Source organism: Tetranychus urticae, chromosome 3 (genome assembly GCF_039701765.1).
Source record: "Tetranychus urticae isolate SD_2017Ah chromosome 3, NJAU_TeUrti_SD_1.0, whole genome shotgun sequence".
NCBI lineage: Eukaryota > Metazoa > Arthropoda > Arachnida > Trombidiformes > Tetranychidae > Tetranychus > Tetranychus urticae.
In genome coordinates this window covers 12,744,913-12,772,489 of record NC_142960.1, presented here as the reverse complement: position 1 = coordinate 12,772,489, position 27,577 = coordinate 12,744,913, and the positions used below count along the sequence as shown (strand labels likewise).

The 27,577-nt window shown below is 31.7% G+C and overlaps 3 protein-coding genes across 5 annotated transcripts; 2 read left to right on the top strand and 1 right to left on the bottom strand.

The window, feature by feature from the left end:
• Nucleotides 1–1,384: 1,384 nt before the first annotated feature.
• Nucleotides 1,385–6,224, bottom strand: LOC107360084 (uncharacterized). Of its 2 annotated transcripts, none has more exons than XM_015926708.3 (4): nucleotides 5,935–6,224; nucleotides 5,045–5,203; nucleotides 3,706–4,069; nucleotides 1,385–3,616 (listed from the first exon to the last, which is right to left on the bottom strand). In XM_015926708.3, the coding sequence occupies exons 1-4, from the start codon at nucleotides 5,974–5,976 to the stop codon at nucleotides 2,130–2,132; spliced, it is 2,052 nt and encodes a 683-aa protein (XP_015782194.2). In that variant the 5' UTR covers nucleotides 5,977–6,224; the 3' UTR covers nucleotides 1,385–2,129. The 2 variants fall into 2 exon arrangements, with proteins under 2 accessions (XP_015782194.2, XP_089124653.1); XM_089268527.1 differs by having other exon boundaries at nucleotides 1,385–3,610; nucleotides 5,935–6,209.
• A 10,718-nt stretch (nucleotides 6,225–16,942) lies between these two features.
• LOC107360083 (uncharacterized) lies at nucleotides 16,943–21,779 on the top strand. Of its 2 annotated transcripts, none has more exons than XM_089268526.1 (4): nucleotides 16,943–17,223; nucleotides 17,968–18,126; nucleotides 19,097–19,460; nucleotides 19,559–21,779. In XM_089268526.1, exons 1-4 carry the CDS (start codon nucleotides 17,182–17,184, stop codon nucleotides 21,031–21,033), a joined length of 2,040 nt encoding a protein of 679 aa, XP_089124652.1. In that variant the 5' UTR covers nucleotides 16,943–17,181; the 3' UTR covers nucleotides 21,034–21,779. The 2 variants fall into 2 exon arrangements, with proteins under 2 accessions (XP_089124652.1, XP_015782192.2); XM_015926706.3 differs by having other exon boundaries at nucleotides 19,553–21,772.
• A 3,319-nt stretch (nucleotides 21,780–25,098) lies between these two features.
• On the top strand, nucleotides 25,099–27,214 carry LOC107359417 (UNC93-like protein MFSD11). Its single transcript, XM_015925901.3, has 8 exons — nucleotides 25,099–25,263; nucleotides 25,369–25,550; nucleotides 25,635–25,714; nucleotides 25,785–26,078; nucleotides 26,139–26,204; nucleotides 26,318–26,425; nucleotides 26,489–26,669; nucleotides 26,738–27,214. Exons 1-8 carry the CDS (start codon nucleotides 25,177–25,179, stop codon nucleotides 27,090–27,092), a joined length of 1,353 nt encoding a protein of 450 aa, XP_015781387.2. The 5' UTR covers nucleotides 25,099–25,176; the 3' UTR covers nucleotides 27,093–27,214.
• Nucleotides 27,215–27,577: the final 363 nt, after the last annotated feature.

Below are 27,577 nucleotides of genomic sequence, written 5' to 3'. Positions count from 1 at the left end.
TTTTATTCAAGTTAGTAGCAAATTCATGGGAAAATCAAGACAGAATAGCTATTTCGAATTTTTTTCATCACTTACGAAATTTCACTTCTAATGAAAGCTCGTATTGGAAGGCCTTTTTTTGGATTCTTGATTCTTGATCTTCATTTCGTGATATTGTGACGGATCTCTTCTTCGAAGACTTGGAAGCCTTTTTAGTTGACAGTTGCATGATATTTTTGTAACCAAAACTGGCTAAATTTGATACTTTTTGACTTTAAAGTTGTAAGACTGCTGATTGGTTAATGGTACTTAATTGCAACTGGTAACATGATTTTAGTTTGTCTGTCTAATTGTAACTATTTGTCTGTCTAACGACCAGTTAAAGGTCAAGGTAAATGAACACTCCTTTAATACTTTTCATCATTTCATTGCTCAAAGCCAATTTATCAATCTGTCTTGATAAATATTTTCATTCACCAGCTTCCGTGTTTATAAACTCAACAAGGACTTGAGTCTCATCATGATAATATGATAACAATCTTTGAATAAATATTGAAAAATGCGTCAAAAGCATTTCAATTTAAACAAGGTTGGTCTACAATATTTTAAAAAGTAGATCAAAATGTCTAAATGATTGGAGGAACATTTCAATTTGATTTAACATTCAATTTAGTGTGATGATAAAAAGAAATGAATAAATGACTAAATGATAATCATAATTTTATGATATTAATAAAAGTCTAATCAACTCCAATGAAGTCTAATAAAGACTAATAGAGTCAATCATTTATTTGTTAATCAATTGGGTCATTGGAGGTGCTTTTTGTTTCCTTAATCTAAACATTTAACAAGTTCAAGTTTTCATGTTTACAGTCGGAATGAAGCTTGAAGCTCTTCTCATCACCATTTCGTTTATCCTCATGATCACTCTGATAATAAGGATGATAAAGATGAACATCTTCTTCTCTCTTCTTCTTCTCTCATCATTGAAATATTGCATTTGCCTGTGAACGAGTTTAGTGACTTGGCTAGTTTAAGCCATTCAAATTTATTCTTGGCATACAAAAAGTATACAAAGGTTGAGCCATGATGGCTGAGTGACCTAAATCACCTCAACTTGTGCCTGTTAAATGCAGTAGCCAGTATAATATGGCAACAATTTGTTACCTGATTCCATATATTGATCAACCTGTAAATAACTTGTTAATAAACAGGTTACCAACTCTAACCTATTCTGGCTCCTCATGACTACTCATTCCTCCTCATCTGCAACACTCATTATTATAAACAATTTAATCTAAATTTATACTAAACTTCCGAATCAAGGTTAATACTTTCATCAAATACAGTTAATAATAGCAAGTAATTGAAGGAAGGAAGGATTGAAAGGAATGAAAAAAGAAACTTTTTTTGATCAACAATTTTTTATATAAATTATTAATTAATAATTAATTGATTGATTTGTTCACAAAACCATTATATACATTAATTTGATAAAGTTATGTGAATTTAAAGTTATCCAAAAATAAAAAGTTAAAGATTCTCTTGTTGGTTGCAAATGTTGCATACTGAAAGTGGATTGTCTCATTGATTCATTGATTCATTGAATGATTGATTCCTTTATCCATCCATTTGATTGACAGTTGTTGTTGTTGTTGATTCTTTAACTCTTTTATTGATATTCCCAACCAAAATTGAATTCAAGTTCAATTGTTTAATGTTGAACAATTTATCAACTAAACTATTATATTAATGACTGGAATGATTAAAGTTGATAAAGTTGTTAATCTTGATGAAATGGGTGATGAAGATGATTAAGTTGATGGAGTTGGTGAAGATGAGAAGAAGATGAAGAAGAAAAGATGAAAAGATGAAGATGATGAAGATGAATATAAAGATGAATATAAAGATACAAACGAGTGTTTCTCATGAAATGTGAAACTTAAACAACTCATTTGATTATCTGATTAATTGGCACCAATGAATTATGATCTCTCTCACTCTCAATCTTTCATTAGTTTAGACCAATTAACGAAGGTGGGTTTCATTGTAATACAATTGAAGAACTGAAAGGAGAGAGAAAAATTTGTTTCTTTAAAAGCATCTAATAATTGATTAATAATTAAAGTCGAGTCGAGTCCATTTAACGTCTAACGTCCAGGCAATCCATTGAGTGTTGAGCATTTTGAACTTGGATAAGTACGAATCTCATATGGCATTGATAAGTTGTTCAGTTTGCTGTTTGACTTTTCAGTTGATCGATGGTAGAGACAAAGGAAGACTGAAATTAAACAAGAAACAATTAAAATTATAATTAAAACGATAACTGAAGTGGCGAATGAAATGGTCGACATGCAAATCTGATCGATTGGTTCAAGATCAGTCATGTCCAGAAGTGGAACTGATTCATTTGATCCTAAATTAAATGCTAAATCACTTGTTGAAACAACTTTGATTATCCTGTTGAGACCAATTTCAGTTGCAGCATCCAATGAATATTCAGATTTAATCATATCTTCAAGTCTTCGAGAAACATCACGTTCTTCACGAGGTTTACCGATACCATGATAAGAAGAAGCTGAAGCAACATAACTTTCTTGTTGTTGTCCAAGTCGACCTTCGATGGGTCCATTGGATGGTCCTGAAGAGGAAGACGAGACTGAAGAAGAAGAACCTGGAAGGGCTTCAACTGAACCAGGGCCACCGACAGTCGAAGCTGAACATTGTTCAGGACATTGGTGTCTGCATATTTGGATTGTACATTGAAAGTGAACTTCCATTGAATCAGGGAATTTAAAGGCTTGGAAATGAGCATAACTAAGAACTGTTGCTGAAGAACCAAAGTTCTTGATCTTAGTGAATTTGGACATTAGTTTAGGTCGAACAATACATCCTTGGGAATCGACCAGTTCGATTGGAGCTCGTTTACCATCATGAGCAATGCAGTTGCGAACAAGCATATCGAATTTGTTCTCTTCATCTTTAATGGCCAAAACCATTGTCATTGTTTGACCAATCTTGACGATTCCTGCCACTTCAGAGGCCCATGGACCTTTACCCACTTGGATTTGCATCCAACAACCAACATTGTCACCAGCGAAATCAGCTCGAACCACATCCAACATGTCCACTGGGAATGGACGGAATGTCACTGACTTTTCGTATTGATCATGCCAAGTGCATCGAAGTTTCCGTGCTTGATCCCAAACCTCTTGGACTTGTTGATCATATTGAATGACGATTGTGTTCTCGAAGAAGGTTCCACTTCCTGATGAAGCTCCATAACCATAAAGACCATTTTGTGTGTTTCCAGTTGTTCCACAAGTAGTTATTCCAATGTCGAAATAGACTGAATTTCTTCCTGAACCAGCAGGTAAATGAACACAATTTCCATGAGAATAATGACCTTTGGAGAAGATTATTCCATTGAATGGTTTATCGAATTCGATGGCGACTTTCATTAGATTCTTTTCGCACTTTACATCCAAATGAGCGATCTTAGGCATATCAGGTGCAGGCAAAGGCCAGTTTTCATTTTGTTGTCCACCATTAGATGAGCCATGATGAGGAGCTGGAGCAACAGCTACTTGAGCGACTGGAACATTTTGTGGTCCACTTTGACCATCATAACCTGAACCTGAAACAATAAGAACATGAAACATGAGAATGAATAAAGAACACGAAGAACCAGAAAAATGATTAAGGTTAATTCAAGTAAAGACGAACCTTGATAAGGATGACCAGCTTCTGGTCCATATTCAATTGAATTTTCCACTGGATGACCTGGTCCTGGGGGTGGTGGAGGTGGTGGTGGATGAGCTGATGGATGACCTGATCCATGTGCAGGTGGAATACCGTGAGGAGAGTAAATGGATCCATGATGGTTACCATGTCCTTTGGGTGGAGGCAAGTTGGATAACATGTAACCTGGTCTATTGATCATTGGGTGATGATGAGGAGGAAGAGGTGGGCCTGGTGGACCTAATTCACTGTGACTTGGTGCTGAAGGTGGAGGTGGTGGTGGTGGGGGAAGAGGGCCCAGACTATGGTGGTAATTGTGATTGGGTGCTGGTGCCGTTTCGAATTGACCCTGATCAAGGAATAATTAATTTACTCATTAATTTCAATAATCATCATTTCATGGTTAAAAGGCTTGGAAAGGTTTTAAAAGGTTTAACAGTTTTCAAGTGAATAATGTTCATCTTCACATCTTAATACAGGTTCAACTTTTTGCTCAACTTTTTTCACTAAACTCTTCATCACCTAAACGAACTCAACTTTTTTTACTCTTTTTTTTGTTCTTAAATTATAATCTGAGATATTACATGATGTTATGAAAATGAAATGATCAATCAGATTATTTACTGTTTTTTTAGACCAATCAAGTTATCCAATTATAGTGAATATAATTTTACAAAAATATCGTGATTCATGTTTTTCATGACTTACTGAATTATGTTACTGAATAAATGTTGCACAAACTGAATCAATAAACCGTAAACACAACTTAATAGTCGACTTGTTAATAGATGAATAAACTTTCAAATTTAGTCTAAAGTCTTGAGACTTGTTCAATGTCTAAAGGTCAATGTTACTGATCAGTTGTTCAGTTGATCAGTTGGTCAAGAAAAAAGTTGTAAATGAAATGATTAAAAGCTTCTAATCTGTTAATAAAATGTTGAATAAAAAAGAAGAGAAAAAAATGTAAAACAAATTAACTATTCTAAGGTCAGTTAAATGCCTAAGGGCGGTTAAAGATTCCGGTAATATGTTCAATGCATGAACTTCAATCAGGCTAATGAATACTGACTTGGAATATTTTCTTTCTTTTCTTTTTCTTTTTTCTTTTTTCGTTTCTTCTTCTTCTTCTCTTCCTATTTACCTTTCCTTGTCGCTCTCCATTTTCATTGCCTAACATTGTAAGATTGTTGATCCTTTTTTAGGCCAAAATCAAAACTCAAAGTAGGCCAACTTTTTGTTTAAATTACTTACTATTTTTACTTGCATTATTTACTCATTTATTCATTATCACTCTCAACACTCTTTATTAATATAATCAACTTACCTGATGAATTGGTGGATAGTTCTTGTGATCAATAACATCTTGACTTTCGGCTTTAATCATATCATCGTCATCACTCAATTCAGATGAATTTGGGTTTTTATCACCATTTATTGAAGAATCGCCTTTCTCATGAATCTCATCAGCTATACTTGATGATGACTATAATAAAGCAATTTAACAAAATAATTAATTGACTTTTCAAAGCAAATATTTCTACAATTTCAAGTCAAGTCTCATTCATGGGAAGAAATGATGAAGTGAAGAAATGAAGGAAAATGAACAACAATTTAAGTGAAAAATGTTCAATAATTTCATGTTTCAATTTTCCAAATGATTAAACATCAAATTGACTTTTCTAGTTGTTTCATCTTCTACATTTTGCGCATTTAAAATGCATTCAATTTGATTGTAAACTATTAAAATGAACTACAAATTTCATGATTAATTTGATGCAAAAAAAAGGTCAAGAAAATGTTTTCTTTTTCATTGTTGGGATAATTATGTTCTTCAGGTGATGAGACAATGATGTTGCTATTAAAAGCATAAACTGAATGAGTTTGAGCCGTGATGAAACATTAAAGGTTATTATGGATTAAAAGGTGCTCAGTGATGGTTCATGATAATACATTAATCAACTGTTGAATGTGTATTTTAAGGTCACTTTAAGTCTCACAGTTAATGCTAAATGGTCAGACAATAAGACAATGTAATTGTATCTAAATGTTGATCAATAAACAAAATACATTTTAAACATTTCCTTGAGCTTCTAATAACATTAATGAAACCAGCTTTTAATATAATCCTTAGACTCATTCAAACTTAAACTGATTCAAATGATTCATGAATTGACTCAACAATTGTAAATGAATATAATAATAAGTTAAACTTACCAAAAGTAGGAACGAAATAACAAGTAAAATAATCCGATTCATTTTGAGTTATAAATGTCACACAATTTGATTGTAATAAACGATGTTAAACAAATGTAAAGTAATTGAATTGTCCGGCGACTTTTGCCCGGACAATTGATGATAAGTTGATTCAAGTTGAGTTGAGTTGACAATATTTAAACTTAACTTTTATTTATCCTTTTGCTTTGAATTGAATTGAATGGGAATGAAGAAGCACATGAATGGACAAATATTAATGTAACTCACACTTTGAATGTCGACTATTTACTGGCCCTTTGAATCAATAAAATTATCCTTCAAGATCCTGGATGATGAGAGAGCAGATGAAGGAGAGGAAGATGATGAAGAAGATGAAGACTAACGGACAGGCCGGATAACCGGGACTTGCGCCGTGATTTGTTGTGTGCTGTTGTTAGTAAATGAATGAAACTGGATTGAAAGTTGATTATTTAACTAATAATAATAATACATTGAGGTGTACCTGGTACTTGACATCATCTCTTAAGGCTATCCTCATCTTTATCTGCATCATTTTCATCATCATTTCATCATCTTCTTCTTCTCTTCTTCTCATCATCTGCGCCATCAGATAATAAACCTGATTTGTTCGAGTTTAGAGCCGTTTAAGGCTACTTTTGTGACCGGTTCTGCCCTTTTCTTTCTTCTTCATTCAACATCATCTTCTTATGTTTCCCCCAATAAATACCGTTACTTCTTTTCTTTCTTTTCTTCACTCTTTTCCTTCATCTTCTCTCTCAACAAATAACTAGGTTTCCGGGCATCAAGCTTAACTTGTAATCGTCAAACTTGATTAAGTGAATCAAAAGAAAGATGTGGGTTTGGGTTAGAAGACAGAAGAGAGAGAAGATGAGAAAGAAAAGTAAGAGAAGAAGATGAAGAGAAGATGATGAAGATGCGATTTATCGATGTTCCAATGAGTTAACTATAATAATAAAGCGGAATGATTTAAGCAAAAGTTATGTCGGTTGCTCCTTTAAATGCAGTTAATATTAATGTTAATGTTGATCCTTTACTTGATACTAATGTTCATATTCAAGTTGATACTAGCTTCATGAACATAATGATGATAATGATAATACTCATGTTCAACCTGATGCTCTGCTCTTCTCATCTCTTCTCTCCTCTTCTCATCTCTCCTCAGTTCTTGCCATTGCTACCCTTAAGGCCACCCTTGACCTCCAATGACTTCCGTAACCTCCATCATTATCACATTTTTCATTCCAATCAAATAACTTTGCACATTCATTCACTCAATTGACAACAATTAATAATTAAAATTGAATTTTCCTTTGCCAAATAACTTGTTTTGTTTTCATTAACTTCTTCATATTATTGCATTCCATGTTTGCTTCTTGTTCATCTTGTTAGGTCAACTTTTAGGTCAGTTGGTTAGTTATATCATAAAACTGTTTACTTAAATTACTTCATTCATATTACACACAAAATTTCACCATATTATGATATTCAATGTTAGACTTAAACTTGTCCCTTCAACTCAACTCAACAAACTCAACACAATAAGTCAATATAACAATTGAAAAACAATGATAATAACAAAGTAATTCAATTGCAATGGTGGATTAATCATGGATCAATAAATTCCAATGACCTGGATAAGAGAAAGTTTAGATAAAGAAGAAATGAAATTCATGGTTAAGCTTCAATGGATTAATAGATGTAATTCACAATAATTCACTTAATAGTATCATGAGAACAGAAAAGTCAAACATTTTTTCATGAAAAAAGTCTAATAATTTTTGAAATACCTTAACCAATATAAGTTAAGTCAAGTTGGTTAAATTGATTGAAACATCAATTCATTGATTACATGCTTTAATCAAATGAAACATCACTCAATCAATGATCAACATCACATAATAATTGAACTTCATCGAGTTATCATTGATTCATCAACTAACTAAATAAACTAAATTAAACATATCATTATCTTGCTTATTATTCAATTTATAATACAAATTCAGGCGAGGTAATTCATTTCTTATACGGAAACAAAGAATAACATGATTTAACTAAAGTTCAAGTTCAATTATGGACAATTAAACATTCAATTATCGGATAATTTTCGTTCGTTTTTGTTAATATTTACCAAATATTTACTTGATATTTCAATTACTATTACTGAATATGTTACTATTATTGCAATAGTTTATTGTTGAACTAAAATAACAATGAAAACATAATCAAACAGTTAACATCAAGTTTATTGTTATGATCGAGAAAATATCATCATTTACAGATAATAAAAGTTTCTTTTGTACAAAAGTTTCAATATTGTTATGTGTTAATTTCACCAACTTAAACTTGAACCAGATATTTCAGTATTTTAGTGCTTTGAATCCATTGAATATTGAACAAAGTTGAAAGACTGGATTGAACAATATGTTTAGTGGCGATGTTCATTGAGATAAATAATTAATACTAAGAACAGGAATCTTGTTAATCCTGATTATATCCAATGTCATCAACACGGAAATGTAAGGTTACTGTAACAGAAACTAGTTGACAGTTTAGGACAAGTAAAGGAAGGATATTCAATAATGAATAACACTTTGGATTGTATTTACTTGAACAGGTTTTACTTCAACAAATAAATTAAAACAAATCAAATGTAAAACTGTCCTTTTTCATATGCAAACATACTAGAAGTCAGAAAATAAACAGAACTACTAAATGCTACTAACTGTCTTCTAGCTTTTTATGTATTATTTAACTAACTGCAACGAGAAGTTATATGTTTTGTTGCACCTAACAAGGGTTGTGAGTTCGCGGAATAATATAACTTCAAATTTTTACTTGATTTGCCATAACGAAATGTTCTGTGTTTGCGAATTTCAGAGTTGTCTGCATTGTTATATTTCTGCGCTTCAGAGTAATATGGGCACAGAATTCTTTATTTTTGGTCAAAAATATCCAATAATCCCTTAAAATTTCACCAACAATGCAAGCATTCAACCATACAAACCAAAAATACCGAGCATTTCTCTGGCCAAGGAAAAAGTCACCGAGAACGAGAAGCCATTCATCGGGCAGATAAAAGACACTCAACAATGACAACTGTAAATAAACAGAAACGTTACTCAATGCTATTAACTGTCTTCTGACTTTTTATGTATAATTAACAGACTACAACAAAAAGTTATGTTTTGCCGATTGCAATTTAGATTGAATAAGTGCTAAAGTTCACCCGAAAATTGTGATTCTATTCCCTATTCTAAAGCAAAAACAAGAAAACTATTACTTTAAAAGTACAACAAGAAGTTATGTTTTGCCAATTGCAATTTAGATTTATAGCATTGTAGCATTGCGATTCTTCAAAGTCTCTGTATTCCTGCAATTTCTCTAATATCATCTGTTAGCATGTGCTGATATACTGATTTACTAACGAGGTAGTGGTGCAAAGACGTTAAATGATTTAACTCTACTTCAATTGTTTTCGAAATGTTCTTGTTTTGCCATAACCAGGTTTTTTTGTAGTGCACAAGTTTTCCGGGACAGAGTTTTAGTCCATCAGAGTGATAATAGCACAAAATTGGTGATTTTTGGTCAGATTATGCAGATGTAACGAAACATAGTTCGTTTTCGTTGCTGTTTTGACACTTGGGTACTTTTTCCAATTGAAGCAAGAGATTTACTATGAAAATTTACAAAATCTAATTTATATAAACCTGACAATAGCAATAATGATTTTATAAGTAGAAATTTAGCTCAAAAAACGTCAGTCCCTCGATACTGTTGCAGAAAAAAAGCAAAACTTCATTGTTATACTGATTGATCCAATCCTTCAGAGAACTTGTTAGATCTTTAATTGTGTGTTTTCCCTTGTTTTCACCCGAATAACTATTTCTAACCAAAATAAAACCGAGTCTCTTTCAAAATAGTCATCAACAATTAATGTTCAGCAATTATTTGAAACAAATTAGTCTATTTAGCCATTAAACATGATAATTATATGTGAATTAAGCGCAACAAGTTTACTCTCATTCAACGCAAATGTAACTCTTTTATGGATAACATTAATATCTGTACTCTAAATATGACCATCACAACAGTCATCACCATTATTCTCATCCTCACCATCATCATCATCATAACCGTCATCACCACCATCAACAGCAGCAACTTCATCCTCAATCCCAGCATCATAATCATAATCATTATCATCACAATCATGATTCACTTTCGATCTCAATAGTTACAAAACAAACAGACAAATTCATAAAAGACAATAAAAACATCGTGACAATAAACACATCAACTCAAGTCAACATCAAGTCAACCTTATTCATATTATCATTTTGTTTATTATTACTTCTTATAACGAAAGTATTAATAACAACTAAAATAGACTTGCATCAAAGATTAAGGTTAATAATTTTATTAGAAAGTTAATACTTTCTTAATAAATATTCATTTTGAACCATAAAAATGATTTATTTTCCCAAAAAACTCACCAACTTTCATTTCAATTACAATTAAAATCATATTATATTATTATATATTTCAATATCAAACTGCTTCAATACTGAAAAGTTAAAAATAATGCCAAACTATTAAAATGCATAAAATACAAGTTCAATCAGTTTGTTAAATTTAGAAATGAAATGAACTCCTAAAATCAAGTTTAAATTGAATTAATTACTTTATTTCAACCTCTTTTTGTCCATAAAATACGATCAGCTATCCACGTGCAATTCAATTGTCAATTATTGTATTGTAATACAACAATAATTATCATCATCATCTTCATCTCCATCTCCATCTTCATCTTAATCATTGTCATCATATTCATATTCAATAATATAATAAGCATAATAACGTTAATAATCGTAATAACCTTTTCACTATTACATGATCAATCACATTGCATTATTTCAATGATAAAAACTCGAATCTAAATTGTCTTAAGTGACCAAATCATTTGTTATTTGGCCCATTTTCGGACTTACTCAATGCCTTAGTTAACCCCGTCTAATTGAGGTCACTTTCCGTTGAATCACAATTCACTTTTTGTGTTCCCACAAAAGCAAAAAGTCAAAATGAAATTCAACTGTTCTAGTATTTGATGTGTTCACATCATTTCATTTAATCATCAACTTGATACAATTAACACTGTTAATACACAAAATACACTCAAACATTTACCTTCCATTCACCTTTCAGGCCAACCAAGACTCTCATCATCCTAAAACAAAGCAAACAGATTCAATTACAAATGAAATCATTAATATTCATCGACTTGCAAACAATTAAACTAATCATTGCATTGATAGCTAAAAATATCGCCCAATATTTTGTCATCTCAATTTCAAAATGATATAAATAAAGTAAAGTAAATTCCTGAATTATTCATGATTCCCTGAGAAGGCAAAACTTCTTTTCTCATGCAAATCCAATGATCAACATCAAGCCTTAACCTGTTGAAACAAACCTATTAGTTAAACATGATCAACGTCAAGATGCTTTAAAATGAAGGATTTGTCAATAAAAACTGAATACTTTGAAACGAATAGAAATGAACAAAAATGAAGATTCCCTTCAATCAATTGACTGCCAATTGATCATTAATTTTACGAGATTCCGTTAATTGGCATGTAAACAGATGGTACAAGAAGAGCAATTAGAGTTGATCCAAAATTGTAAATTAAAATGGTTGGGTTAATTGTATGGTTAAAATGGTTATTATTGAGCCAAAAAACGGAGCAAATTATTCACAATTAATTAGCTGTTTGAGGGAACAAAATATTCAGATAATTTATTAAATTGTTAACCTTTCCATGCGGAAATGTAAATATGTAATCATTAATGGACAATTTAAATTGTTGAAGCAGCTTGAAGAAGCAAAGAGAAGAGCAAATTTTTTGGTAACAAAATTATTTCTACAAATGAAAAGGTTTCCCTTTGATTTATTGTTAAACATTGAACGGGTTAAAACTAATGTTCATTAATCAAACCGTTTGCCCAACGTAAAGGTAACCAATGTTGTATCATAATTATAACTCAAGCTGAGTTAATCTTAGACAACTTACCTTTTGTATTGAAGGTTCAAGCTATAATTAACTAATTGAATTGGCAATTTAAATGTTGTTAGAAAGTACAATTGGCAGCAATTGATTATTAATCAACTGTCAAACTCTTTACAATGTTTTCGTGGATTAAAGTGTTTACATTGTATTTGCATTTGATTCAATGGATTTGAAGACGGATTTAAATAAATATGTTAATTGGTCACTTAATTGTGACATTGTGCATTTAAATTTTGATTGCTGTCTTTGGTTTGATTGCGACTGGTTTAGTCGACAGTTTAACGTATCAATTGATGTTCATTAGCATTTGTTAATGGATAATAAAAACTATTTTTAAATGATTATTGAATAAATTAATTTGCTATTCATTTGTTTGTCTGGTTTACTTTTGGTTAATTTGTTTGTGAATCTTAATTTATTGGTTAATTGGTTTTGTCGTAAAGATGTTGCTGAATAAATTGAAGGTTTGATTTTGAATGTTGACCGATTCTGGTTGGGAAAGTAAACCATGTAAAGGTGAATGGAAGGTAAATGTTTGAGTGTATTTTGTGTATTAACAGTGTTAATTGTATCAAGTTGATGATTAAATGAAATGATGTGAACACATCAAATACTAGAACAGTTGAATTTCATTTTGACTTTTTGCTTTTGTGGGAACACAAAAAGTGAATTGTGATTCAACGGAAAGTGACCTCAATTAGACGGGGTTAACTAAGGCATTGAGTAAGTCCGAAAATGGGCCAAATAACAAATGATTTGGTCACTTAAGACAATTTAGATTGGAGTTTTTATCATTGAAATAATGCAATGTGATTGATCATGTAATAGTGAAAAGGTTATTACGATTATTAACGTTATTATGCTTATTATATTATTGAATATGAATATGATGACAATGATTAAGATGAAGATGGAGATGGAGATGATGATGATGATGATAATTATTGTTGTATTACAATACAATAATTGACAATTGAATTGCACGTGGATAGTTGATCGTATATTATGGACAAAAAGAGGTTGAAATAAAGCAATTAATTCAATTTAAACTTGTATTTAGGAGTTCATTTCATTTCTAAATTTAACAAATTGATTGAACTTGTATTTTATGCATTTTAATAGTTTAGCATTATTTTTAACTTTCAAGTATTGAAGCAGTTTGATATTGAAATATAATATAATATGATTTTAATTGTAATTGAAATGAAAGTTGGTGAGTTTTTTGGGAAAATAAATCATTTTTATGGTTCAAAATGAATATTTATTAAGAAAGTATTAACTTTCTAATAAAATTATTAACCTTAATCTTTGATGCAAGTCTATTTTAGTTGTTATTAATACTTTCGTTACAAGAAGTAATAATAAACAAAATGATAATATGAATAAGGTTGACTTGATGTTGACTTGAGTTGATGTGTTTATTGTCACGATGTTTTTATTGTCTTTTATAAATTTGTCTGTTTGTTTTGTACATATTGAGATCGAAAGTGAATCATGATTGTGATGATAATGATTATGATTATGATGCTGGGATTGAGAATGAAGTTGCTGCTGTTGATGGTGGTGATGACGGTTATGATGATGATGGTGAGGATGAGAATAATGGTGATGACTGTTGTGATGGTCAGATTTAGAGTACAGATATTAATGTTATCCATAAAAGAGTTACATTTGTGATGAATGAGAGTAAACTTGTTGCGCTTAATTCACATATAATTATCATGTTTAATGGCTAAATAGACTAATTTGTTTCACATAATTGCTCAACATTAATTGTTGATGACTATTTTGAAAGAGACTCGGTTTTATTTTGGTTAGAAATAGTTATTCGGGTGAAAACAAGTGAAAACACACAATTAAAGATCTAACAAGTTCTCTGAAGGATTGGATCAATCAGTATAACAATGAAGTTTTGCTTTTTTTCTGCAACAGTATCGAGGGACTGACGTTTTTTGAGCTAAATTTCTACTTATAAAATCATTATTGCTATTGTCAGGTTTATATAAATTAGATTTTGTAAATTTTCATAGTAAATCTCTTGCTTCCATTGGAAAAAGTACCCAAGTGTCAAAACAGCAACGAAAACGAACTATGTTTCGTTACATCTTCAAAATTTGACCAAAAATCACCAATTTTGTGCTATTATCACTCTAAAGGACTAAAACTCTGTCCTGGAAAACTTGTGCACTACAAAAAAACCTGGTTATGGCAAAACAAGAACATTTCGAAAACAATTGAAGTAAAGTTAAATCATTTAACGTCTTTGCACCACTACCTCGTTAGTAAATCAGTAAATCAGCACATAATAACAGATGATATTAGAGAAATTGCAGGAATAAAGAGACTTTGAAGAATCAAAATGCTACAATGCTACGAATCTAAATTGCAATTGGCAAAACATAACTTCTTGTTGTAGTTTGTTTAGTACACATAAAAAGCTAGAAGACAGTTAGTAGCATTTAGTAGTTCTGTTTATTTTCTGACTTCTAGTATGTTTGCATATGAAAAAGGACAGTTTTACATTTTGATTTGTTTTAATTTATTTGTTGAAGTAAAACTTGTTCAAGTAAATACAATCCAAAGTGTTATTCATTATTGAATATCCTTCCTTTACTTGTCCTAAACTGTCAACTAGTTTCTGTTACAGTAACCTTACATTTCCGTGTTGATGACATTGGATATAATCAGGATTAACAAGATTCCTGTTCTTAGTATTAATTATTTATCTCAATGAACATCGCCACTAAACATATTGTTCAATCCAGTCTTTCAACTTTGTTCATTATTCAATGGATTCAAAGCACTAAAATACTGAAATATCTGGTTCAAGTTTAAGTTGGTGAAATTAACACATAACAATATTGAAACTTTTGTACAAAAGAAACTTTTATTACTTGAAAATGATGATATTTTCTCGATCCTAACAATAAACTTGATGTTAACTGTTTGATTATGTTTTCATTGTTATTTCAGTTCAACAATAAACTGTTGCAATAATAGTAACATATTCAGTAATAGTAATTGAAATATCAAGTAAATATTTGGTAAATATTAACAGAAACGAACGAAAATTATCTGATAATTGAATGTTTAATTGTCCGTAATTGAACTTGAACTTTAGTTAAATCATGTTATTCTTTGTTTCCGTATAAGAAATGAATTACCTCGCCTGAATTTGTATTAAAATTGAATAATAAGCAAGATAATGATATGTTTAATTTAGTTTATTTAGTTGATGAATCAATGATAACTCGATGAAGTTTAATTATTATGTGATGTTGATCATTGATTGAGTGATGTTTCATTTTATTAAAGCATGTAATCAATGAATTGATGCTTCAATCAATTTAACCAACTTAACTTAACTTAACTTATATTGGTTAAGGTATTTCAAATATTATTAGACTTTTTTCATGAAAAAATGTTTGACTTTTCTGTTCTCATGATACTATTAAGTGAATTATTGTGAATTACATCTATTAATCCATTGAAGCTGAACCATGAATTTCATCTCTTCTTTATCTAAACTTTCTCTCATCCAGGTCATTGGAATTGATTGATCCATGATTAATCCACCATTGCAATTGAATTGAAATAAACAATGATTTACTTTGTTATTATCATTGTTTTTCAATTGTTATATTGACTTATTGTGTTGAGTTTGTTGAGTTGAGTTGAAGAGACAAGTTGAGGTTTAACATTGAATATCATAATATGGTGAAATTTCGTGTGTAATATGAATGAAGTATTACAATGTAATTTAAGTTAACAGTTTGATGATATAACTAACCAACTGACCTAAAAGTTGACCTAACAAGAAGCAAACATGGAATGCAATATTATGAAGAAGTTAATGAAAACAAAACGAGTTATTTGGCAAAGGAAAATTCAATTTTAATTATTAATTGTTGTCAATTAAATGAATGAATGTGCAAAGTTATTTGATTGGAATGAAAAATGTGATAATGATGGAGGTTACGGAAGTCATTGGAGGTCAAGGGTGGCCTTAAGGGTAGCAATGGCAAGAACTGAAGAGAGATGAGAAGAGAAGAGCAGAGAAGAGCATCAGGTTGAACATGAGTATTATCATTATCATCATTATGTTCATGAAGCTAGTATCAACTTGAATATGAACATTAGTATCAAGTAAAGGATCAACATTAACATTAATATTAACTGCATTTAAAGGAGCAACCGACATAACTTTTGCTTAAATCATTCCGCTTTATTATTATAGTTAACTCATTGGAACATCGATAAATCGCATCTTCTTCTTCTCTTACTTTTCTCTCTCTTCTGTCTTCTAACCCAAACCCACATTTTTCTTTTGATTCACGCAATCAAGTTTGACGATTACAAGTTAAGCTTGATGCCCGGAAACCTAGTTATTTGTTGAGAGAGAAGAAGAAGAAAAAGAGTGAAGAAAAGAAAGAAAAGAAAGAAAGAAAAGAAGTAACGGTATTTATTGGGGGAAACATAAGAAGATGATGTTGAATGAAGAAGAAAGAAAAGGGCAGAACCGGTCACAAAAGTAGCCTTAAACGGCTCTAAACTCGAACAAATCAGGTTTATTATCTGATGGCGCAGATGGAGAGAAGAAGAAGAAGATGAAATGATGATGAAAATGATGATGAAAATGATGCAGATAAAGATGAGGATAGATGAGGATAGCCTTAAGAGACGATGTCAAGTACCAGGTACACCTCAATGTATTATTATTATTAGTTAAATAATCAACTTTCAATCCAGTTTCATTCATTTACTAACAACAGCACACAACAAATCACGGCGCAAGTCCCGGTTATCCGGCCTGTCCGTTTGTCTTCATCTTCATCTTCATCATCTTCTTCTCCTTCATCTGCTCTCTCATCATCCAGGATCTTGAAGGATAATTTTATCGATTCAAAGGGCCAGTTAATAGTCGACATTCAAAGTGTGAGTTACATTAATATTTGTCCATTCATGTGCTTCTTCATTCCCATTCAATTCAATTCAAAGCAAAAGGATAAATAAAAGTTAAGTTTAAATATTGTCAACTCAACTCAACTTGAATCAACTTATCATCAATTGTCCGGGCAAAAGTCGCCGGACAATTCAATTATTTTATCATTTGTTTAACATCGTTTATTACAATCAAATTGTGTGACATTTATAACTCAAAATGAATCGGATTATTTTATTTGTTATTTCGTTCCTACTTTTGGTAAGTCAACTTATTATTGTATTTATTTACAGTTATTGAAAGTTTCATGAATCTGTTTATAGCTTAATTTTGAATGCTATCATTTGGATCAGTCTAAGGATTATATTAAAAGCTCAAGAAATAAGATCATTTATCGTTTCATTAATGTTATGAAAAGCTCAAGAAAATGTTTAAAATGTATTTTGTTTATTGATCAACATTTAGATACTATTACATTGTCTTATTGTCTGACCATTTAGCATTAATTGTGAGACTTAAAGTGACCTTAAAATACACATTCAACAGTTGATTAATGTATTATCATGAACCATCACTGAGCACCTTTTAATCCATAATAACCTTTAATGTTTCATCACGGCTCAAACTCATTCAGTTTATGCTTTTAATAGCAACATCATTGTCTCATCACCTGAAGAACATAATTATCCCAACAATGAAAAAGAAAACATTTTCTTGACCTTTTTTTGCATCAAATTAATCATGAAATTTGTAGTTCATTTTAATAGTTTACAATCAAATTGAATGAATTTTAAATGCGCAAAATGTAGAAGATGAAACAACTAGAAAAGTCAATTTGATGTTTAATCATTTGGAAAATTGAAACATGAAATTATTGAACATTTTTCACTTAAATTGTTGTTCATTTTCCTTCATTTCTTCCCATGAATGAGACTTGACTTGAAATTGTAGAAATATTTGCTTTGAAAAGTCAATTAATTATTTTGTTAAATTGCTTTATTATAGTCATCATCAAGTATAGCTGATGAGATTCATGAGAAAGGCGATTCTTCAATAAATGGTGATAAAAACCCAAATTCATCTGAATTGAGTGATGACGATGATATGATTAAAGCCGAAAGTCAAGATGTTATTGATCACAAGAACTATCCACCAATTCATCAGGTAAGTTGATTATATTAATAAAGAGTGTTGAGAGTGATAATGAATAAATGAGTAAATAATACAAGTAAAAATAGTAAGTAATTTAAACAAAAAGTTGGCCTAATTTGAGTTTTGATTTTGGCCTAAAAAAGGATCAACAATCTTACAATGTTAGGCAATGAAAATGGAGAGCGACAAGGAAAGGTAAATAGGAAGAGAAGAAGAAGAAGAAACGAAAAAAGAAAAGAAAAAAAGAAAAGAAAGAAAATATTCCAAGTCAGTATTCATTAGCCTGATTGAAGTTCATGCATTGAACATATTACCGGAATCTTTAACCGCCCTTAGGCATTTAACTGACCTTAGAATAGTTAATTTGTTTTACATTTTTTTCTCTTCTTTTTTTATTCAACATTTTATTAACAGATTAGGAGCTTTTAATCATTTCATTTACAACTTTTTTCTTGACCAACTGATCAACTGAACAAGTGATCAGTAACATTGACCTTTAGACATTGAACAAGTCTCAAGACTTTAGACTAAATTTGAAAGTTTATTCATCTATTAACAAGTCGACCTTTGTGTTTACTGTTTATTGATTCAGTTTGTGCAACATTTATTCAGTAACATAATTCAGTAAGTCATGAAAAACATGAATCACGATATTTTTATAAAACTATATTCACTATAATTGGATAACTTGATTGGTCTAAAAAACAGTAAATAATCTGATTGATCATTTCATTTTCATAACATCATGTAATATCTCAGATTATAATTTAAGAACAAAAAAAAGAGTAAAAAAAGTTGAGTTCGTTTAGGTGTTGAAGAGTTTAGTGAAAAAAGTTGAGCAAAAGGTTGAACCTGTATTAAGATGTGAAGATGAACATTATTCACTTGAAAACTGTTAAACCTTTTCAAACCTTTCCAAGGCTTTTAACCATGAAATGATGATTATTGAAATTAATGAGTAAATAAATTATTCCTTGATCAGGGTCAATTCGAATCGGCACCAGCACCCAATCACAATTACCACCATAGTCTGGGCCCTCTTCCTCCACCACCACCACCTCCACCCTCAGCACCAAGTCACAGTGAATTAGGTCCACCAGGCCCACCTCTTCCTCCTCATCATCACCCAATGATCAATAGACCAGGTTACATGTTATCCAACTTGCCTCCACCCAAAGGACATGGTAACCATCATGGATCCATTTACTCTGCTCATGGTATTCCACCTGCACATGGATCAGGTCATCCATCAGCACATCCACCACCACCTCCACCACCCCCAGGACCAGGTCATCCAGTGGAAAATTCAATTGAATATGGACCAGAAGCTGGTCATCCTTATCAAGGTTCGTCTTTACTTGAATTAACCTTAATCATTTTTCTGGTTCTTCTTCGTGTTCTTCATTCATTCTCATGTTTCATGTTCTTATTGTTTCAGGTTCAGGTTATGATGGTCAAAGTGGACCACAAAATGTTCCAGTCGCTCAAGTGGCTGTTGCTCCAGCTCCTCATCATGGCTCATCTAATGGTGGACAACAAAATGAAAACTGGCCTTTGCCTGCACCTGATATGCCTAAGATCGCTCATTTGGATGTAAAGTGCGAAAAGAATCTAATGAAAGTCGCCATCGAATTCGATAAACCATTCAATGGAATAATCTTCTCCAAAGGTCATTATTCTCATGGAAATTGTGTTCATTTACCTGCTGGTTCAGGAAGAAATTCAGTCTATTTCGACATTGGAATAACTACTTGTGGAACAACTGGAAACACACAAAATGGTCTTTATGGTTATGGAGCTTCATCAGGAAGTGGAACCTTCTTCGAGAACACAATCGTCATTCAATATGATCAACAAGTCCAAGAGGTTTGGGATCAAGCACGGAAACTTCGATGCACTTGGCATGATCAATATGAAAAGTCAGTGACATTCCGTCCATTTCCAGTGGACATGTTGGATGTGGTTCGAGCTGATTTCGCTGGTGACAATGTTGGTTGTTGGATGCAAATCCAAGTGGGTAAAGGTCCATGGGCCTCTGAAGTGGCAGGAATCGTTAAGATTGGTCAAACAATGACAATGGTGTTGGCCATTAAAGACGAAGAAAACAAGTTCGATATGCTTGTTCGTAACTGCATTGCTCACGATGGTAAACGAGCTCCAATCGAACTGGTCGATTCCCAAGGATGTATTGTTCGACCCAAACTAATGTCCAAATTCACTAAGATCAAGAACTTTGGTTCTTCAGCAACAGTTCTTAGTTATGCTCATTTCCAAGCCTTTAAATTCCCTGATTCAATGGAAGTTCACTTTCAATGTACAATCCAAATATGCAGACACCAATGTCCTGAACAATGTTCAGCTTCGACTGTCGGTGGTCCTGGTTCAGTTGAAGCCCTTCCAGGTTCTTCTTCTTCCTCTTCAGGACCTTCTTCACCATCCAATGGACCCATCGAAGGTCGACTTGGACAACAACAAGAAAGTTATGTTGCTTCAGCTTCTTCTTATCATGGTATCGGTAAACCTCGTGAAGAACGTGATGTTTCTCGAAGACTCGAAGATATGATTAAATCTGAATATTCAATGGATGCTGCAACTGAAATTGGTCTCAACAGGATAATCAAAGTTGTTTCAACAAGTGACTTAGCATTTAATTTAGGATCAAATGAATCAGTTCCACTTCTGGACATGACTGATCTCGAACCAATCGATCAGATTTGCATGTCGACCATTTCATTCGCCACTTCAGTTATCGTTTTAATTATCATTTTAATTGTTTCTTGTTTAATTTCAGTCTTCCTTTGTCTCTACCATCGATCAACTGAAAAGTCAAACAAACTAAACAACTTATCAATGCCATATGAGATTCGTACTTATCCAAGTTCAAAATGCTCAACACTCAATGGATTGCCTGGACGATAGACGTTAGATGGACTAGACTCGACTCGACTTTAATTATTAATCAATTATTAGATGCTTTTAAAGAAACAAATTTTTCTCTCTCCTTTCAGTTCTTCAATTGTATTACAATGAAACCCACCTTCGTTAATTGGTCTAAACTAATGAAAGATTGAGAGTGAGAGAGATCATAATTCATTGGTGCCAATTAATCAGATAATCAAATGAGTTGTTTAAGTTTCACATTTCATGAGAAACACTCGTTTGTATCTTTATATTCATCTTTATATTCATCTTCATCTTTTCATCATTTCATCTTTTCTTCTTCTTCTCATCTTCACCAACTCCATCAACTTCATCATCTTCATCACCCATTTCATCAAGATTAACAACTTTATCAACTTTAATCATTCCAGTCATTAATATAATAGTTTAGTTGATAAATTGTTCAACATTAAACAATTGAACTTGAATTCAATTTTGGTTGGGAATATCAATAAAAGAGTTAAAGAATCAACAACAACAACAACTGTCAATCAAATGGATGGATAAAGGAATCAATCATTCAATGAATCAATGAATCAATGAGACAATCCACTTTCAGTATGCAACATTTGCAACCAACAAGAGAATCTTTAACTTTTTATTTTTGGATAACTTTAAATTCACATAACTTTATCAAATTAATGTATATAATGGTTTTGTGAACAAATCAATCAATTAATTATTAATTAATAATTTATATAAAAAATTGTTGATCAAAAAAAAAGTTTCTTTTTTCATTCCTTTCAATCCTTCCTTCCTTCAATTACTTGCTATTATTAACTGTATTTGATGAAAGTATTAACCTTGATTCGGAAGTTTAGTATAAATTTAGATTAAATTGTTTATAATAATGAGTGTTGCAGATGAGGAGGAATGAGTAGTCATGAGGAGCCAGAATAGGTTAGAGTTGGTAACCTGTTTATTAACAAGTTATTTACAGGTTGATCAATATATGGAATCAGGTAACAAATTGTTGCCATATTATACTGGCTACTACATTTAACAGGCACAAGTTGAGGTGATTTAGGTCACTTTGAATGGCTTAAACTAGCCAAGTCACTAAACTCGTTCACAGGCAAATGCAATATCTCAATGATGAGAGAAGAAGAAGAGAGAAGAAGATGTTCATCTTTATCATCCTTATTATCAGAGTGATCATGAGGATAAACGAAATGGTGATGAGAAGAGCTTCAAGCTCCATTCCGACTGTAAACATGAAAACTTGAACTTGTTAAATGTTTAGATTAAGGAAACAAAAAGCACCTCCAATGACCCAATTGATTATCAAATAAATGATTGACTTATTAGTCATTATTAGACTTCATTGGACTTCATTGGACTTGATTAGACTTTTATTAATATTATAAAATTATGATTATCATTTAGTCATTTATTCATTTCTTTTTATCATCACACCAAATTGAATGTTAAATCAAATTGAAATGTTTCTCCAATCATTTAGACATTTTGATCTACTTTTTAAAATATTGTAGACCAACCTTGTTTAAATTGAAATGCTTTTGACGCATTTTTCAATATTTATTCAAAGATTGTTATCATATTATCATGATGAGACTCAAGTCCTTGTTGAGTTTATAAACACGGAAGCTGGTGAATGAAAATATTTATCAAGACAGATTGATAAATTGGCTTTGAGCAATGAAATGATGAAAAGTATTAAAGGAGTGTTCATTTACCTTGACCTTTAACTGGTCGTTAGACAGACAAATAGTTACAATTAGACAGACAAACTAAAATCATGTTACCAGTTGCAATTAAGTACCATTAATTAGCCAACAAATGAGCCAAAAATACCATCTTGCCTAAAACCTGCTTAAAATTCATCAACATAAAATTTTAGTAACATTTACTACGAATTTCATCGGCTTTTTGCAAATCTAGATAAAAAAATGTCGCCATTCAATTTAAAACCAAAAAATATTTGAATAATACGTGAATATGAAACTGATAAAAACCCTATCACTTAATCAACCAAAATGAATCTTTTCCCTTCATCTTGAAAACTATACAAACCTACAAAATATCCGAAGTTTGAAACACATTTAATAGCTTCTTAGATGTAGACTGGCCCAACAAAATCGAGTAAGAACTAATAAAATCTTTGAACAAATAAACAGCCGTCGATAAGGGGATTTTTTGATAGCTATTAATGACTTCGAATATCGAATAAGAATTATTACATCTTTCAGTTACTCTTTAATTTGAATTTTTCATCTAGATAGGTGATAATAAAAATTGAGACAAAAAAGTATTTTTTTCTCATTTTCTCGCTTCTAATCATACATGCTAGTATTTACATCGAAGGTTGTGTTGATAACGCTCAAGTTCACTGCTTCTGCACTAAAGGAGTTATTAATCACAGAGTATGATAACCATTACTTATCAACATCCCTGTAAATCTTCATTCGATAAAGATTACAATTTAATCCCTTCTTTTGACATTCAACTTATTATTAATAAGTTATGAATATTATGAAAGTTTTTTACCGCTCATAATGAGAAAGCTTCATGGTCAAAGAATCACTTTTTGCTCGACTTACAGTTTCAAGTTTCGATCTATTCTTGGTGTGAAAGCATTTCTAAAAGTAAAAGTCGAACCTAGACTATAGTGGATCTAACCTATGGTGTGGATTAAGCAAGGCCGAAGATAAGTGCGTTAAAACTTGATCTTATTCATAGCATTTATATCCGATTTTTATCCACTACTCAAGCATGGCTAGTTGAAACGTTAGCCTAACGTTAGAACCCGTTTTTCCTCTTGGTTTACTAAGGTGAAAGTTTGGATGACAATTGCTGAATCTTATTTTTCATGGTAAAAAACCATGAAACTGAGCTGATCTGAAGTCTGTATATTTTTTTGCGCTCAACTCAAACTCAAACCTGAAGCAACACTTGAATCTCTACATGCAAGGAATTGCGAGAAACAAACGCTTCAACAAATTATACCTTAAATTTTTCTTCATAGACTAAGCGTCCAAAAATTGTTTCTTTTTCTCTCAAGGATAATCTGATGAAAGCTGTCGACAATCGAGTGGTTAAAAGCTGTCGATACCTGAAATTGTCCATCGATGTCTTCCTTAACTCATATCAATTAATCGCCAAATTACAAATGATTTTCTGGATTAATTGTAATTCAGGGGAACTTACAGCCAACAAATTTCCCATCTAACAAAATGGTTAAAACAGCGAAAGGGTGAATAATATTGATGAGCAATGAGTTTTTAATGCTGTATTTTCGTTCGGGTTTGTTTGAAAGAAAATTGGAAATGAATACGAAATCTTTTTTATTAATATCATGGTCGATGCAGAATTTTCGTATGCTTCAGGTGATGGATCTTAAAATATTATTTCTTCTTCTATTTTCTTTCATTTCGTTTCGAATTACAATAATAATTGAAATACATCTGTGGAGATGATTTATCATTGATAATGAATGATAAATTAATTATATCGCAACACTCGCTTAGATTTTCGATAATCTTATTCCTTTTATTCATAAACTGTAAGTATTGATCAACTCATTACAAATAACACAATAAAGAGTAGTTAATCAAGCTTCAATCGAGTAAATCCAAGAAATAAATAATCACTTTAATCATCGATGCGATCCAAATGAGATTCACCCGCATTTGAATCTCAATGCTCTTGTGTTTATGAGTGACTCGACAAAACAATGATGCAAGTTTTGATGATAATAGATCAACGATCAAAAGCAGATTAATGAAAATTGACATCAATCCTGAATTAGTTGCCTTGCCATGGGAACATAAACAAGAGTCGATTAAGTTGGCTAAAACACGCTTCAGGTTCGACCTTTAAATGATTAACTAGTATCATTGTTTTACCTCCTTTACGAAGCTTAATTTTATCTAAAAATCAACAGAAGCAAAGAAACTGAGACTCAATCTAGATTAATAACAAATAAATCTCTGTATATCTGTATCAATGGGCTTAAGGTAAAGGGATAAGCAAATGAATTGTATATAAGGGATAAAACGTTTTTACTTGAATTGGTATTCAATTTTGTATATTCATGAGTATAATTAAAGCTTCAGTTTTAATTGTAATTAATCAGAGGGTAAACACATAAAAATTGCCAAAATGACTTCAAACTTGAAAAGTATTCTTCTGCTTTCGTTTTGTATTTTTTTCATAGCGCTCCCTATCCAAACTGGAAGCATAATTCAGGTGACTATTTGAAACGGTTAAGACTCTTTGAAAGGTGAAATTATTTTATACAGCAATTGTGTTCCATGTTTTATAACAGCAATTTTTTATAATTTGTGAATCTAGATCATCATTGTTAACTCAGTTAATGACGACTACAGAGAGGCATGGAATGGTTACGAATGGAGCGGTTATACTGGATCAGCAATATCATCAGTAGTAGCAGCTGTACTGGCATGGTTTGCCCCGTCTTTGATTATGCTTGTTGGTGCTGGAAAAGCTCTAACAATTGGTGGCATCGCATTTTGGTGAGTAATTTCAATTTTAATTAGTACAAGTTATTATCCAGTCTTTGATTTATTGTCAATTTTGGCTTCTTTTGTGTCTTACAGCTTATCCTTCTCAACCTTTCTTTATCCACTCAAATATGGCTACATTTGTGCATCTCTTTTGCTGGGTTTTGCCAACGCTGGTGAGTTGATGTTACGATGTTATTTTATGTTATTTTTGCTTATAATATTTTTTTGTCTTTTATTCGATAGTTACTTGGACTGCTCAGGGTAATTATCTAGCCATGGTGAGTGATGAAAAATCAATCACTCGTAATACTGGAATATTGTGGACCATTTCCATGTCAAGTGCTGTTTTTGGAAACTTGCTCATTGTTTATACTTTTGAGGGCAAAGAAAAGATCAACTCATCTACTCGAATATTAACTTACTCAATTCTAGTCATTCTTGGGTTTTTTGGCGTTATCTTGTCTCTTTTCCTCAAGAAATTTGAATCAAGCAAATCAGAAGACGATAAAATTGTTGAATCTCCATTGAAAGGGTTTAGTAAGTCTATACAAATATCACCTGAAAGTTGATTCTAACTCAATTTTTCTTACTTTTCAGGTACTGCAATCAAATATTTTACCACCAAAACAATGTTACTCATATCTGTTATAGCAATTTTCATTGGTGAGTATTTAGGCCTTTTCAATTTTACCAATCAACTGAATTGTATTAGATTGGATTGTAGATTTGCTTTCAACTTGTTTAATTGTTTTTCCTCTGTTTCTCTATTCTTTCAGGTTTAGAAATAACTTTCTTCTCAGGACTTTATAGTACGTCAATTGCCTTTACAAGGGCCTTTGGTGTCGATCGGAAAAAATACTCTGGCGAATGTGGCCTTCTCATTGGTAATGTCTCAAGTCTCTACTAAATTTACATTGACGTTAATTGCTCTAATCACATCTTTACAGGTATTGGGGAAATATTGGCCGGTTTGATCTCCATGTTATCATCGAAATGTAAAAAACCTGGAATTGCGATTCTCCTTAGTGCTTATTTAATTTATCTGGGAACATTTTCTTGTATATATGTTAACTTGCCTGCTGCTTCAACACTTCTTGAAACTGCTGAACCAGCTATTTTTGAATCAAAGTAAGAATTTCTTTCCATGCCATTTCAAGCAAATTAAACTAACTCTTGAATATTTTATTCCCATTTAGTTTATATTTAGCTTTATTATGTGCCGTTCTTTTGGGTCTCTGTGATGGCTTATTTGGAACCCAGATGAATGAATTTATTTCAGTTGTTTACAAGGAAAATAGTTCAGCTCCGTTTGCTATTTTCTCGAGTCTCCAGTCGCTTTCCGGAGGTGCTTTATTCTTCCTTTCTAATTATATTGATCTCCACTCTCACCTGATCATACTTGCCACTGGAGCTACCCTTGGGTCTATCGCCTTTTGTTTAGCAAATGCAGCCGAGAACAAGAAAAAGTTGGAAAAAACAAACATGGAACATCATGGAAATATTGAACCAAATAATGTCCAAAAAGTTCTAGAGATGCCTTCAAATTCATAAATTATATATAAATATAGCTTCAGCACCTTTCAAAATATAAGATGCAGCTCATTATTAAAATTAAAAGATTGTTTATTTGTTGTTAAAATCTTTTATATTAAACATGGAATATCAAGACTGAACTTCAACTATTCAATTTTTTTCATCTGCTTTCTTATTTCTGCATTGATCACATTGACAAAGTTAGGTTCTCTCAATTCGTGTTCAGAAAATCTTAGAAAGTAAACAAATGCTTCGAGAGGATCAGAAATGATTGGATTATCTGCAAATGCTCCTAGAGGTTCCAAATCTGGAAAGCATGGTTAAACCGATACGAGGCTATCGATACGGGTCGACAGTCGTCTATTCATTTCAGATATTTCATAAAAAATGCCATCTTCCAGTAAGAATCTATTTTCCTCATTGAAATCGTCCTCAGTTTCTTCTAATGTTAGGCTCAGATCGTATGGGTCATCTTTATCGTCACCAGAGTCAATAAGATGTTC

Bases quoted from the DNA above. Each gene is read 5' to 3' on its own strand.
- LOC107360084 (XM_015926708.3), bottom strand. From the start codon at position 5,976: ATGAATCGGATTATTTTACTTGTTATTTCGTTCCTACTTTTG. The intron at 4,070-5,044 runs GTAAGTTGATTA...TTCCTTGATCAG, and splicing joins ACTATCCACCAATTCATCAG to GGTCAATTCGAAACGGCACC. The intron at 3,617-3,705 runs GTTCGTCTTTAC...TTATTGTTTCAG, and splicing joins AGCTGGTCATCCTTATCAAG to GTTCAGGTTATGATGGTCAA.
- LOC107360083 (XM_015926706.3), top strand. From the start codon at position 17,182: ATGAATCGGATTATTTTATTTGTTATTTCGTTCCTACTTTTG. The intron at 17,224-17,967 runs GTAAGTCAACTT...GCTTTATTATAG, and splicing joins TTATTTCGTTCCTACTTTTG to TCATCATCAAGTATAGCTGA. The intron at 19,461-19,552 runs GTTCGTCTTTAC...TTATTGTTTCAG, and splicing joins AGCTGGTCATCCTTATCAAG to GTTCAGGTTATGATGGTCAA.
- LOC107359417 (XM_015925901.3), top strand. From the start codon at position 25,177: ATGACTTCAAACTTGAAAAGTATTCTTCTGCTTTCGTTTTGTATTTTT. The intron at 26,079-26,138 runs GTAAGTCTATAC...CTTACTTTTCAG, and splicing joins ATCTCCATTGAAAGGGTTTA to GTACTGCAATCAAATATTTT. The intron at 26,205-26,317 runs GTGAGTATTTAG...CTATTCTTTCAG, and splicing joins TGTTATAGCAATTTTCATTG to GTTTAGAAATAACTTTCTTC.